The sequence below is a fragment of the Anastrepha obliqua genome, chromosome 4 (assembly GCF_027943255.1).
Source record: "Anastrepha obliqua isolate idAnaObli1 chromosome 4, idAnaObli1_1.0, whole genome shotgun sequence".
Lineage (NCBI taxonomy): Eukaryota > Metazoa > Arthropoda > Insecta > Diptera > Tephritidae > Anastrepha > Anastrepha obliqua.
In genome coordinates, this window is record NC_072895.1 from 22,315,417 (window position 1) to 22,330,391 (window position 14,975).

General features: G+C 35.9%; 1 protein-coding gene across 3 annotated transcripts; it reads right to left on the minus strand.

Moving 5' to 3' along the window:
* Nucleotides 1-4,385: 4,385 nt before the first annotated feature.
* On the minus strand, nt 4,386-14,899 carry LOC129244674 (DNA replication factor Cdt1). Of its 3 annotated transcripts, none has more exons than XM_054882446.1 (4): nt 14,718-14,899; nt 13,990-14,399; nt 12,824-13,515; nt 4,386-7,196 (listed from the first exon to the last, which is right to left on the minus strand). In XM_054882446.1, the coding sequence occupies exons 2-4, from the start codon at nt 14,068-14,070 to the stop codon at nt 5,705-5,707; spliced, it is 2,265 nt and encodes a 754-aa protein (XP_054738421.1). In that variant the 5' UTR covers nt 14,071-14,399; nt 14,718-14,899; the 3' UTR covers nt 4,386-5,704. The 3 variants fall into 3 exon arrangements, with proteins under 3 accessions (XP_054738421.1, XP_054738420.1, XP_054738418.1); XM_054882445.1 differs by having other exon boundaries at nt 14,459-14,899; XM_054882443.1 differs by having other exon boundaries at nt 13,990-14,899.
* Nucleotides 14,900-14,975: the final 76 nt, after the last annotated feature.

The window sequence follows — 14,975 nt, forward strand, 5'->3', positions numbered from 1 at the left end:
TTCTGGAATGGAATGTTACTGCTACAAAAACCGCAACCCTTCTGACAGCAAAAACGCGGTCCGCCCGCTTAAACTGGTTTCAGAAAAGGCGAAAATGGACACATAACGACTGGGTACGAGTCATATTTTCAGATGAGTGTAAAATAAATCTATTTACTTCAGATGCAAGAAGCGTAGTGCGTCGCAGACAAATGAAAGATGTAGCCATAACTGCGTTCAGAGTATTGTGAAAAATTCAGCTTAAGGCAATAATAACCTACGGTGTTGGACGATTTTTGTTTCTTGGAGGAAATATAAACTCTTTTGCGCGTATTGAAATCATTAAACAAGGCATTTTTCCAAAAATTGAGCAGTTGCCAAAGCACGAAGGAAATATTATATTTCAGGACGATAATTCACCTTTCCATCAATCGAAGTGGGTAAGCATATCATAGAAATTAGAAATTTAAACCAATTTCTTCTAACGAAATGACGTTACTATAACAGTAGTCTCTTCATAGGTAAATTAATCTCTTTTGGGAATGGAATGAATGGCATGGCCAGGAAATAGTCCGGACCTTAATCTCATTGAAAATGTGTGGTCTATTTTAAGAAGAAAGATACGCCAGCAGATGCCCACTAATATCAAACTGTTAAAGAAAGTAATCGAAGCTAATTGGTATAATACATTTCATCAATCATGATTAAAAAACTGTGCAAAGGCATGACATGGCGTCTCGAGTGGAATGTGTCATAAAAGTGCAAGGATGTCATGTCCGCTATTAAAACACCTTAATACGTTTTTTTTTCTTAAGGGGTTAGGGGTAGTCAGGTAGGACCGAAAAAATTATGACTTAATAATTTTTTTTTTTGCTAGTCAATTGCTTTTTTTTACGAAAATAAAAACATATTTCGACTTGACTTTAGGAAAATTTGAAAAAAAAAAATAATAATAATTGTAAAGAGTATCGCCGTTTGTATGGAGTCCGTTTCTCCAGAAGTCCTTTGCGGTGATCATCACAAGCCCTTGGAGATTCATCGAAAATCAATCGGACAAGAGAAATTAGTTTTATTAATAGATTATCTTGTGCCTGATCGAAGCTTATTTTTTTCAACATTAACAATATGGCGGCCTCAGGAAATATTTTTTCAGATTTTCAAGAAAAAAACAGATAATTGTTTAAAAAAAATCGAAATTTAAAAAAAAATCCTTCGATCATGCACGAGTTTTTTATGTTTTTAGTATAAAGTAGTATACATTTTATTGAAATCAGCCAAGCGGTTTTTAAGTTACAGTGATCACCAGTTCAAAAATCATAGTTTTGAGAAAAACGCATTCTGCTCCGGAGCGCCCTTTGTTAATTGTTGAATAACTCGAAAAGTATTTATCGGATTCACTTCAAATTTTCTAACAATATTTTTAAGATATTATGCTTTAAGAAAATGTAAAAAAATAAAAAAAGAGAATGCAAAAATAGGGTCCAATTTTTTCACTACTAAAACAAGCATAAACAAATCTCTTTTTTAATATAAATACCGACTTTAGCCACTGGACTTAGATGAGCCTGTGCATGTGATCACCATAAAATGCATAGATTTTTTTTGTTATTGAATGAACGGACTTAAAACCGATTACTACTTGTCGCAAGAAGACATTTCTAACTACCTAAAAGCAGTCAAATATAAATGGACCTAATTTATGTACTAAAAATATTACTTCAATTGGTGAGTCTCAAATTGACTTTATTTTTGACCGTAAGTGTAGTTCTTATACCACTAGCCGAAATTTAGCTACTAGCTATGAGAAATACGCTACCGAAACGTTCCCACGACAGTCAATTCTATTCGGAACGACCCACATTTATATCTAGCGAAGGACTGTAACGGCAGCACCATTCCAGAAAAAAGTATGGTGAATGACAGCAAAACTAACAATGCTATCGAAACTCTGTGTCTGCCGTTCCCATGACAGTCGGTTCTACGTTACCGAAACGACCCGGATTTATATCCGACCGAGGATCGTCACTTCCACGTATTGGGAATGTTTATGATACTACAACAACAACGCTATTGAAACAATTCTTATTGTAATATCCCCAGCCCAATGATAATCAGATCTAAATACAGTAGAAGCCCGATAAGTACAATTGGAAAATTTCAGCAATGATTGCACTTAGCGAAAAATTGCATTTTTGCGAATTTCTCCTGTGGATCGAGGAATACCTAGGTAAAAATATTTTAACTCTATTCAATGCAATTAATGAGCTCAAAAGGTCGATATTCAAGAAAAATGAACACATATTTATTGAAATTAATACAAAGAGATCAATGCGGAAGGACATATGAGTGTGTTTTCCAAAACTCAATTATTTTTTTTGGAAAAACTTTGTTATTTTGCGTTTTCTCGTAACACTTTTCAAGTGCTTTTGATCGGATATCATGCAAACAAGCGATCTGATTGAATGACAGTACATCGTTCTGTTCACCTCATTTCAAAATTGTATTGACACAGCCAAAAATCGATTCATGCTGGACTTTTTTGGTTGTTTCTTCTTGAGTAGTATCTTCGGGTTCATTGACTTCACTATCACCTTCATCTATTCCTAATTCCAAAACCCAATTGCGGATTTCATCTGTGTCTGCTTCACCCACATAGTTTTCGACCATCTCATTTAACCGTTGTAATCCTCCAACAAGAAGGGGGTCGTCAATTTCGATATCTAATGGCATATCGTCTGGATTAGATTCAATAATCGCGTCAACTGTTGGGCTTGTACCCAATACGCTTTTCCATCATTTAGCGATCGTTTCAGGGAGCAATTTCCCCCATGCTTGGCTCAACATGATCACGGCGGTTTTCAAATCAATTTTCTTCAATAGTTCATGTAATAAAGAATCTTTTGCACTAATTATGGTTTCCATTAGCAATGTTTTGTATTCAATTTTTGTCAAGTTAATAACACCTTGATCCATTGGCTGTAAAATCGCTGTGCAATTGGCCGGAAAATACATCACTTCGATCTCACTACAAACTAATTCTTCTTCGGGCGGATGAGATGGGGCTTGATCCAGCAAGAGTAATGCTTTGGGCGGAACATCATTTTCTTTGGCGAATTTTTTCACTTATTCGACAAAATTATCAAAGAACCACTTTTTGAAAATATCCCGCGTCATCCAAGCAGTCTTGTTGCTAGCATAATTCACCGGTAGACGAAAATTTTTAAAACAACGCGGATTCATAGATTTGCCGATCGTTAATGGTTTTATTTTGTGGCTGCCATCACCATTTGCACACAAAAGAACACTGATTCGATCTTTTGAAACTTTGTTGCCTAGAGCACTCTTTTCATCTTTCGAAACGTAGGTTTTATTTAGCAAAAGTTTCCAAAAGAGCCCCGTTTCATCAGCATTATATATTTGTGATGTTACATATCCTTTTTCAGCGATTTTCGCCGTCAATTTTTCCTTAAATGGCTCAATGGCTTCTGGATCACAAGATAATGATTCACCAGTCACAGTCAAATAGCGAAGTCCGAAGCGTTTCTTGAATCGCGAAAACCATCCATCACTTGCATTGAATTGTTCTCCATCCCTTTTTATTTCATCAAATATTTTTAATGCTTTGCTTTTCAATATCAAGCTAGAAACAGGAGCATTTCGTCGCCGGTGATTCATGAAAAACTGGTACAAACGCTTCTCGAGCTCTGGAAGATTGCCAAACCGCAAAGTTTTCCGATTATTTCCAAGTGAAAATGAATTGCATGCATTTTCTTTTAATGAACGGGATTGTTTTTTTTATTCGGCAAATCGTTGCGCAATCAACTTTGTATTCGAATGCAAGATATCGTTGTTTAACGCCTTTTTCAATTTTTTGGAGAATCTCATCTCTTTCTTTCAATGTAAGAAAATGTAGATTCTTTTTCACTTTTCCCATGATTTTATTTGATGAAAGCAAAAAAAAAATGATTCAAACTCCGAACGATTGTTTTACTCTCAAGAACCAGCTTGAAACTAACGCGTGTTGAATGTCACAAACGATTCGATGCCATATTTTATGATATCAGCGCTACAATTTTAGTTATTTGTAAGAACCAAAAATCACAAAGCGTGAGAACAGTGTTTTTGGTCGCAATAATTCCGAGAACCATAACTGTGCATAGCTAAAAGCTGTGTCTTCGCGCGTGATGAACGCAAATACATTGCCGTATTAAGTAAAAAATTTCTTCGAACAAGAATTCTTTTGCTCCTGAAAATTGCAATTTTTTATTGCTCTTTTCGAGTTTTCTATGGACTCAAAATCGAATTGTACTTTCCGCGAAATTGCAGTTATCGGTATTGCACTTATCGGGCTTCTACTGTACAAATATTAAAACCAAAGCCATTTGTCAATAATTTTTATTTGCTTTCCATTAAATATTATATATCATATTTATAAACGGTGAATGCGAATATTTTAAACAAGAGTTACTGGTCATTTAAATTAAATGAATATTAAGTGAAGTGATGCGTGATTGAATGAATGTTATAGTTCTCTGAGGAAATTGCAATTACATTGTCCAAAATGGACATACAAACTAATTAACTAATACAGTGTCACCTTAAGTGTAATGCTTCTTAAATATTATATTTTATATATCAATACGAGGAAATCATTAATAAAAATACTAAATAACAAAAATCTCACTTGACTAATGGCATATTTTCAATGAATGCAAATTTAAAAATTTTCACTTTTAACAGTACATTTGTACAACATACAGAAAACAAAGAGCTTAAGCTAAGTAATTCGGACAAACAAAATATTTTTCTTTATTACTCAAATTTTATATAAAGTATATTTTTATTAATATTTGTAATATTTTTTTTTTGTTTTTTGTTTTTAGTACAGAAAATTGTGTAAATTCCGGACAAAATAGTCAAGAGTGTGGTAGTAGTACTTATAACTCTAGGAATTAAGAACGGAGCAGATAGAATGGAAAGCCGGTTTGTTGCCCCGAGTCATGTCGCCTAACTGCTCCTTAAGTTATTTTCCGATAATAGCCGAAAATAAATATATCGTAATGTCTAACTTATATAATTTCAGATAAAATGCACAAATCAAAAGCACGCCACGTCTTAAATACAAAAAGCAAAATGTTGCATCGATAACTCTAAGGCCAGTCCACTAGACACATATTATAAAAAACGGCATAATCATAAGCATTACCTACTGAACATTATTTCTTAAGATTAATTGTGTGACAAAGATATATAGGCGAGTCTCGCCAAAAAAAACCTTCAATTCAATCTAAACTTTAATAAACATTGACGAAGTTTTGTCCGTAAACGAAATTGGCGGGTATTATTTGTGGCATTCAAATGTAGGCCACTTTTTTTACTTAAAATAAACTAGCAAAAACCTTTTAAAAATATTCATAACAAAATAATATTTGCTTAACGACTTTTGTCCAACTAGATTCATAAACTCAAAAATTATAAACCTACGCGTTTCAAAAAATTAGATAGTTTCACTGTAAATTACAAGGCGCATTTATTAAAGGTGGTGGCACTAGACCAACAATGTTTTGTACGTTTGATTGTCACGGCAAAGTATTGGCGAAGTTGAAATCAACAAATTAATTCGTCTTGTTTCATTCTGTGTTGACAGCCACACGGACACAGCGAAAGAAAAAAAACAAATCAGCTGATTTACCAACACCACCTTTAATAGATTCGCCTTGGTAACTTATTTGCTCTTTCCATTTGCTACTTTTTCCAACTGAGCAATCACTTTTTTCAATTCCATTTCACGTACTATTTTAAGGTACATTGACTTGCGCACCTCATGGAAGGATACCCAAGCTGGTACCTCTTTAGCCATAAGTTTCAAGTGCGATTCAATTTCCTGTGCCGTCAGACATGCCCGGTAACTATTCTGTATCTTTTTGATCACAATATCCAACATAAGCACGCCCTTGCGTTCGGTAATGAAAACGTTTCGCAAATGACGTGCTAACTCGGGCAGACGTGAATACATAGTGGCTTCTTGGTCCTGTGATGGCCGCCTTGTCATAGCGTCTAGCGCCTTTGCTGCTTGCTTAGCGCGTATTTTTTCCAACAAAGATTTTGGCACACCTTTCAATAAATTAGACATAGCGTCACTAGTGCCAGTTGTGTTTGCGGAAGCGGCAGTTGCAGTTGTCACTGGAGTTTCTGGCAATGCTGATGCGACAGTTGTCACTGTGGATGAAGTGACACTTTTAACTGGTGTTGAGACCACATCTTTACTGCCGATTTCCACTTTTTCCATAGGCACTGACGCAATTTTGGTTTCATTATTTGCCTTCTCTTCTGCTACGCGTGTTGCTTTCAACTTGGCTTCGTAGCGTTCTAATGCACGCTCCATTGGCGTGGCACAATTAAAAAGATTACGCGCTGTAGACAATATATCGCGTGCCGAAGAGTATTTTTCCACATTCGGTGGCTGCGGTAGGTGAGCGCATTCAATCTCTGAACAATTCTCCAAATCGAAATCTGGATGCCAACGCGTCACTTTCGACTTTGGAATGTTAATTGGTGGATCGAGTGTAAGCAAAAACTTTCCATGCTCATCTAGAACGCGTTGCAGTAAAGTGTTTGTAAAGCGTTGTAAACGCTCGGTCATCACTTGAGGATTCATGGTACACGTTTGAGCAGCGTTCAATATATTATCGGCAACATCTTCCTCAATATTATAAGGTTTTACTTTATCCACTGCGGTGCCTTCGACATTGGGACAAATGACCAATTGGAAATAGTCTGCCTTCGAAGTGGAGCCATAGTTGCGCATTTTCATTTGTGAAAATATGAATGCATCAGGATACACACTTTTAATTTGTGCCAAATGTGTTTCAGTGAAATTCTTCCGTATCATCCGTTGAACAGCGGGTTTCAATTTTTTGAATGTTATGCACTCCTTGCGATTATGGAACATGGCGCAAACGGAGTCCACACCCTTGAAAATCTCAATAAGATGACGATATTTAAAAGGCAATAGCAGTTGACCAGCTTTACTTGATTCGGCAAGGCTCATAAAACGTTGATACGCAGGTGGCACCACCAGTTTGGAAGGAGAGCCCCTTTTGGCCGGGCTGAAGAGAAGACGCTTCGAAACATCTGTGTGACGTGGTGACATAAGTTCATTTTTGTCTGGTGTGGGTGGCGGTATTTTAGTGGGTGTCTTAAATGTCTTTGCGGGGCTGCAAGAGAACGAAAAGGATTACATATATTAGAATTGGTTGTTGTTCTTGTTGATTGATATTGCAATCATTAAAATTGGTTTTTACATATTCTTGTATTTAAATCTAGTAGGCAAAGATGTGACATTTCAATGCTAATTTACGCCTCAATGAATAGGGAAATTAGCAAAAATAACATTAAGGTCTATGTACATATAGGCATAAACAGTCACCAGAAATGCTTAGCCATAACCATGATTCAATAATAAAAGGTTTGCTCAGTAAGCAGCTTTCTCATTTCCTCTTGACAAATCGGCTCCCTTAGCAAGACAATGGGTTGCTATAACTCTAGAATTTTTTATCAAAAGTGAAAGAAAAATAAAATTTGTAGTAAAAAAATTTTGCTTTGAAAAGGGTTTTTAAGCACAAGAACTTGCTCGGTATTTCCATAACTAAAACGATATGGAAAACATCCTGACATACAGCTGAAATCAGGATATGATAGCGCATATTTTTGGGGCAATGAACGTGAAAGATGGACGTTTTGACAATTGAAGCCCGATGTCTTTCAAATATAGGTTGGGAAAGTACTTACTAGTTTACTTTAAAAATACATGAGTTACCAACAAGAGCTCATTTAGCAATATATAATTAATCACAGATTCCGGATGGCAGACGATTTTTATGAGGAGCTTTTTTATGGTAGAAATTCACTCGGAGGTTTGCCATTGCCCGCCGAAGAGCGACCGGTATTACAAACAACATTTCCTATCGTTTGGTGTTTCATTCCCGGGGCTTTGAATCCTTGCACTTCCAAATGGTAGTGACGCAGCAAGCTATTCGACTACGGCAGCTGCCGTCGATATAATAATAATTAGTTTAAATAGGTGCAGGTAGTTTGTTAAGTATTTATGAATGTAAGAATATTCTTGACTGGGAGGTCAAAACTCCAAACTTACGTGGGCAAGGCTTGGTAAAGTAAAGCGCCGTGAGTATGTTCAGAGTTTGTTTTTAGTCAACCAAATTCATGCTGAATTCGCTTCTTCTATGAAAGAATTCAAGGTCATACTTAGGTAACATAATAGTTCGATATTTCGTGATCAGTTTTGAATTTAAAAATTAATTCACAACCATTTTTTTTAATATCATACTTAGCAATTTCCTTTTATACTATATAATTTAACTAAAAAAGGACTATTTTGCTACCATTTTAAGCAAAAAGTTATTAATATTTCCATTTTCTTCATCCTTTTTAAATGCGACATTTTGTAAGGGAGTGTCAGAATTCTAATGTCATAAGTGAGCAAACCTTTAATAATTGAATCATGGCCATAACCAGCAATTTTTTTTACAGGTTAAGCTAAAAATGTTATAAAAGTTAAAAGTATTTCCAAAGCCGAATTACATCTTAAAAAATTTTAAAATCTCTATCAAAAAGTGAAATTTGGATTTTTTGTTAGTAAATTTCAGGTGGCAATATATTACATATCCCTACCAGGCTTTTCGACTTATAAAAATAAGTTACAATTTTTGTGGATTTCATTTTACTTAAAATTTGCACATTTTTTCAGCTGTTGCAAGCGGGACTAGCCTCATACATATAAATATATAAGCACATATGTATATAAGTCTATACGAGGACTACCGATAATACTACGACCTAAGATACGTTGCAACGACTCAAATGCAATCGCAAATTGCCGACGTTAAATGCGTGCCTCATTATTCGGCTGTCTGCAACGTTAAGCGCTAGACTTTAAAAATTCTGATACTAAGTAAATACTTTATAATTCTCTAGGGAGGTCAAAGTTAAAGCACACCTCAGTAATTTGGAATCCAATTCGGGAATTTTTAAAATTTTGCGCTAAAAGCTGAGTCACAGGTAATCATACATACACATACGTACGACCACACACATGCACGAAAATGAAGAAGGTAACTTTGCAGACTATTGTACGTCTATGGAAATGAATATAAATACTGCAATTCGGTAAAAAATTACGAAAACGAGGAAAACACAAGATAACAAAACTTGTGTTAAGTTGCTGTTGTAACAGCTTACCAAACTTTTTTTTAAATCAATGCTATTCTTTAGTCGCTTTGAACTTGCGTTTTACTATACCCAAATTCAATGGGCATGACCGAAAAATTATTTTTGAAAATGAATAACTTCTGCTTAAACTCAGATCTTGACCATATCATAAGAATCGGTCGAGCTAAGTGAGCAGATAGCGATGGATCGACAGTTATGAAATCTCAATCTGTGGTTATTAAGTTGGCTTCAAAATTAACTTAATTTAGCCTTCTCGTACCGCATTATTTATAGCATCTCTAAAATATAATACAGCCTAAGAAATCTATGGCATGACTGACTTTTAGCAAACTGCACTCTGGACTTTATATAATATTTACTTCGCTTTATACTGAAAAATGGTTTGTTTCCAGCTGTTCTCGCATGAAAATCAACATTACGGAGAATTCTCCTTCTAGTTTCCGTGTTACAAGACTTTCGCTTCTTTTCCTCAGCTGAACTTATTTTGTCAAAGGTGGAGCACTTATGCTTGGAGCTTTCTTGATTTCCCTCAATATCCATCTTTTGTCAGCTTCTGTAAAAATTTGTTCTTGGGCCTCACGACCTTTGTCAACTACTCTATTTTTAAAGCGTTGCACTATGTACGAACTGTAGAGGTGTTAAACCCACATTTTCAGTAATTTTGAAAGATATCGGGATTTTAGGAAAGGGTGGTTGTTGTTGTTGTTGTTGTTGTAGCAGCATAAACATTCCCCGTACTTACATACGGTGAATGCTGCTGGAGTGACAGTCCTTGGCCGGATATATGGTACATAAATCCGGGTCGTTTCGGTAACGTAGAACCGACTGTCGTGGAAAGGGTAATGTCTTTCTGTTGCTCAGGATATAGCAGGTGCCTGCCAGGATGATCCTACGGTAAAAACCCATCAGAAATTGCTTGCTGAACATCTTACTGTGCTCCTTAAACGGGAGTATAGAAGCTCGTAGCTATCCTGATAGAAGTATTGTGGCAGGGCAGGGCTGAAGCTTTATCCACTGCGAACCACTAGTGTCGGGCGACCAGACGGATGCATCGTAATTTAGAACCGTCCAACCAATTGCTTTAAATGTCGCCAGCAACATTTCTTTGTATTTGTCCCAAATGCTACCCGCTAGCGATTTGAGGACCTTAGTGGTTGAGAGCCTGTGGTTTTAGGCCTTAGTGGCAATTGCTGTTGTATGCGCCGAAAAGGAGAGCAAACTGTACGTTCCCCCTGACAGTCGGTTCTACGTTACCGAAACGACCCAGATTTACTATATATCCGGCAAAGGACTGTCACTCCAGCAGCATTACCGGTACATGTATGAGGAATGTTTTCACTGCTACAACAACAACAAGAACAAACTGTAGAAGGTGACACCCAAAATGTTAGGATTGTTAACGGTCGGTGGTATTGATATGTCATCGACTTTCACCTTTAACTGGATATTAACAGGAAAGCTGGAGATTCCTCGCAGTGAAAAACTGAGAATCGCTGGCGAAATAAACGTTCACTTTGGAACAGAAGTCATCAATGTCATTGCATAACGCCATTATCAAACAATCGTCCGCACAAGAGAGTCGTAAAGCTTCCTCTGGTGGTTGGCTAAGCTTCGATATATGTACATATAAGAGTTGAAAAGCAAGGGGTGAAAGGACACCACTCTGCGTTACATTGGCCACTCTGCAAGACTCCTCTTCTGTTTTGAGCTGTGGTGTCGAAAATTGACAGAAGATTACCAACCACAGAAGTAGTTCGCGTGGAATGGCTGACTGAGTCGAAAGCCTTCGACAGATCCAACGCTACTAGAACGGTAATTTGGCAGGGGCGGTTTGGTTAAGCCTCCGAATTGTTGAAACGTCATTGGCTACTAAAAACGTACATATTTTTAAGTTTCTGATTTTTTTTTTTTTTTTTTTTTTTTTTTTTTTTTTTTTTTTTTTTTTTTTTTTGATATTTAACAGGTGTTTGGCGGGATTTTACATCCACAAAAAGTCAGGGTGCACAACGTTGGGTATTAAAAATACCTACTTTCGGTATATAAAGACTAAGTGCTCAGGTGCATCTGAATATTTAAAATTTTTTTAAATGAATGCAGACTTTTGGTGTTTTTCATTTTTAAGTTTCGAAAAAAATTTATTATTTATTTGTTATATGGTGTGATCTAAAATAAGTTATGCCTTTTTGAATAAATTTTCTTTTTTTAATAAATTTTCTTTTTTTAATAAATTTTCTTTTTTTAATAAATTTTCTTTTTTAATAAATTTTCTTTTTTAATAAATTTTCTATTTTTAATAAATTTTCTTTTTTTTAATAAATTTTCTTTTTTTAATAAATTTTCTTTTTTTAATAAATTTTCTTTTTTTAATAAATTTTCTTTTTTTATTAAATTTCCTTTTTTAATAAATTTTCTTTTATATAAATTTTCTTTTTTTAATAAATTTAATGTCGTTAATTTAGTTAAAAATAATAAAAATGTATTATTGTAATTACTTATTATTGCAAAATCTTAAAAACCTTTTTCATGCTACTTTTTCAAATACCCAAAAAAGGAGGAGCCTGGACTTATGACAGTAAGTGTATTTGTGTTCTACTCCCATCCAATGAAGATAGAAATCCCCGCTTCCTAGCTAGAGTTCTGGAGCTACTTCCGTATGTGACACGTTTCATTGTCCTACATTTTGTGGAGTGGAACACCCAGACGCACGCCACAAATAAGAGGAGGAGCTCGGTCAAACACCCAAAAAGGGTGTATGCGTTAATTATATACATATATGTGTATATGGCATTAAGAAACATTCGTTTTTTTACAGCAGGAGTTACACATCAAATCAAAAAGGCATATCCATGTACATGCCTTGGCATGAGTATGCATTTCTCAACTACCTGCCGTACTAAGAAAGAATTTCTCGCAACAAGAAATCAAAAACGGCCGTTACAAAACCACCCCTGAAAAACGATAAGTTACGAGCCAAACGAAAACAAATAAACCAGCCTTTGAATGTACAATAAGATAAGGATAGGGATATGAAAAAGGAGGAAGGATTAGATAGACGAAGTGAAAATTATAAGAGTGAAGAGAAATGCGCTAAATGTTCGTAAGTATTTAACATTCAAAAATACAATACATCTTTATAGGTATGTTGGCTGCTGTTTTGCCCGTGGAAATGTAAACAAGACCAGTTTTTGAGTAGTTTTCAATTGCAGTAGTAAGCAAAACCCAGCGCGATAACTACTAGGAAGGGAACGAAAAAAATTACAAACTAAATATTTGACAATGACGTAGTATGATTGTATCGACGTGCGCTGCTAAGCTGACTGAATGACCATCGGACTGATGGCAATTGCAATGCAAGCAGTTTGCGATAAGTCTGTATTTTTTACCGCTCAGTGACAGTTGTAGACAGCGATGCAATAATTTATAAAAAATATGACCTCAATAGCTGGTGTGATGGACGCTTTTTCGTTTTACCGGGTTACTGTTTGTAGGCCATATTGAAGCGTAAATAGCTTGGGAAAATGGGCAATATTGATATTATATAATATAATGGGGGGAAGGAAATAGGTGGGATTGGTCAGTTTTGAACAACACTTACCTAGTCAATACTTCCAATTCAATTTTATCGAATTCTTTAAGCTGCACAATAGGAACCGTTTGCTTCAGCGGAGATACGGTTTGTCCCTCGCGCAAACGACGATTGCGATCTTCATGGGTCTTGCGTGTCTTTTCAAGCTCTTGTATGCGCGATAGGGAAGCCTTTAATTGCTGCAGTTTAGCGCTGCGTGACAATTTGGTCTTTACTTCATCGAAATTGAGTTCCTTGCGCACTAGACCCTTCAATTCATCATGCTTCAATGGTGTTTCCCCAGAGCCCTTGATTATTTGCTTAGTTGGAGTTTTAAGGCCGCGTAACACATTCGTTACATTGTCCTTCGAAGAGAAGGCATTGATAAGTTTTGTTTCTATGGTGGCACTGGGCGTTTGTTCATTTTTCTTCTGCATCTCATTAATCGCCGTTGGTTTCTTACGTGGCGACATCGGACCCTTTTTAATGAACTGCACAAGTTTTTGTTGTTGCAGCGGAGTTTGTTCCAGTTTACTCTGTTTCTTAAACACTTCAGTGGATGATTGTGTGCCGGATAGTGTACGCTTGATAGTGCGACCGGATCGCGTCCGTATGCCCAAGGCAGCAGCCTTAATGGCGGCAATATCGTCGCCATCACTTTCATTTATCGTAGCACTGGGACCAGGCGGAAGGGAAGTTATTGCATTGTCGTCGGTTAAACGCTATGAAAAATAAGGGAAATCGGTTAGATTCAAAGTTTTCTTTTAAAAATCGCACTATTGATAAAATAACTTAAATCGACTTAGCACTTTCTACCTATCAAGCTTTGCACAATCACAGCCAAAGCCTCATAATCTATTTCATATGAATTCATATATTGAATAATTTTGTAAGAAAATTCAGCACTTAATTAAAGGCATACTTTCCTTAATAGCCATGCAAATTATACCTTTATTCATTTCCAGACATTTTTAATGTAATATTTAAGAGCACATTTGCCTTAAAAGAGCGCGTTGCAAATTACATCACGCACACATTCATATGCGTACGTGTGTAAAGAGTCTAGAACTAAAAAACTACCAAATGCCTTCACATACAAAATGTCCGTTTGTCAAATGCTGCAGGACGCCACAGGATATCGCCTGGCACTTTAATTTAACACACACATGCACATTTATTCACCACCACTAACTTACCCGACTTTTTATGGTAGCTGCTTCATCTGTCGCGACTCGCTTACGCGTATTAAAATATGAAGCTATCGAAGGTTGCGACATTTTATAATATAATTAATTAGGTGTTAAATGCTTTGTATTAATATTTGTTATCCTTGTAATTATTTTTTCTAATTTCACAAAGCGCACGTATTTTTTATCAATGGTCTGCAACGCACAGTCAACTCATACGTCTATTCTTTATCCCGCTCAAATTTCGACTGACACGCATTTTCCCTCCAAAACGCTCAAAGAAATTCTTCAATACCACACAACATCTCTTTGTATTCTGTGTGCATGTGATGTATTTATGTATGTGTGAGCACGCGATCTCATTGAAGTCGTAAGTAAAATGTAGATTTATATTCTCCAAATTAAATGATCACACCTGTCTGCAATCGATTATTTATTAATTAAACTGACAGTCAAATTATTGTTAAATTTGGTTTACATTCTTTTAAGTTTTACGATAGATTTAATTTTGCTCAACTTGTTATATGAGTAGTGGTAATTAGCGCGCAATTTTCCCCTCTTTCGCGCGCTTTTGTTTTGGGAAATTTTTTACCAGTTTCTTTTAGTGTTGCACTGCTCTTAGAATCATAGTATCTCGTTCCCCCGCCTACTACGTTCAAAGAAACATACTCGACAAACAGCTGTTTCCGGACAACGGTGCCTCTATAGTTGTCTCCGTTGGTTACAAAACTACTTACACAAATTTTCGTGAATAGAAAATATATAAAGTTTGTAATGCGCACTTGTAAAGAATTGCAAGCTTTAAAACGATTTGTTTATTTGTATCAGTTATAATAATACTCCAAATGTGATATTAATACGTAGATATTCTCGCGCAAGCACTAACTGGGAACTTAGTAGAAAGGAAAACTTCAAGTTGCTTTGTTCAATTTTCACCAAAATAAAAAGTACAACTAGTACTGGTGTTGCCAGCTACTATAACGCTGGGTCGCAAA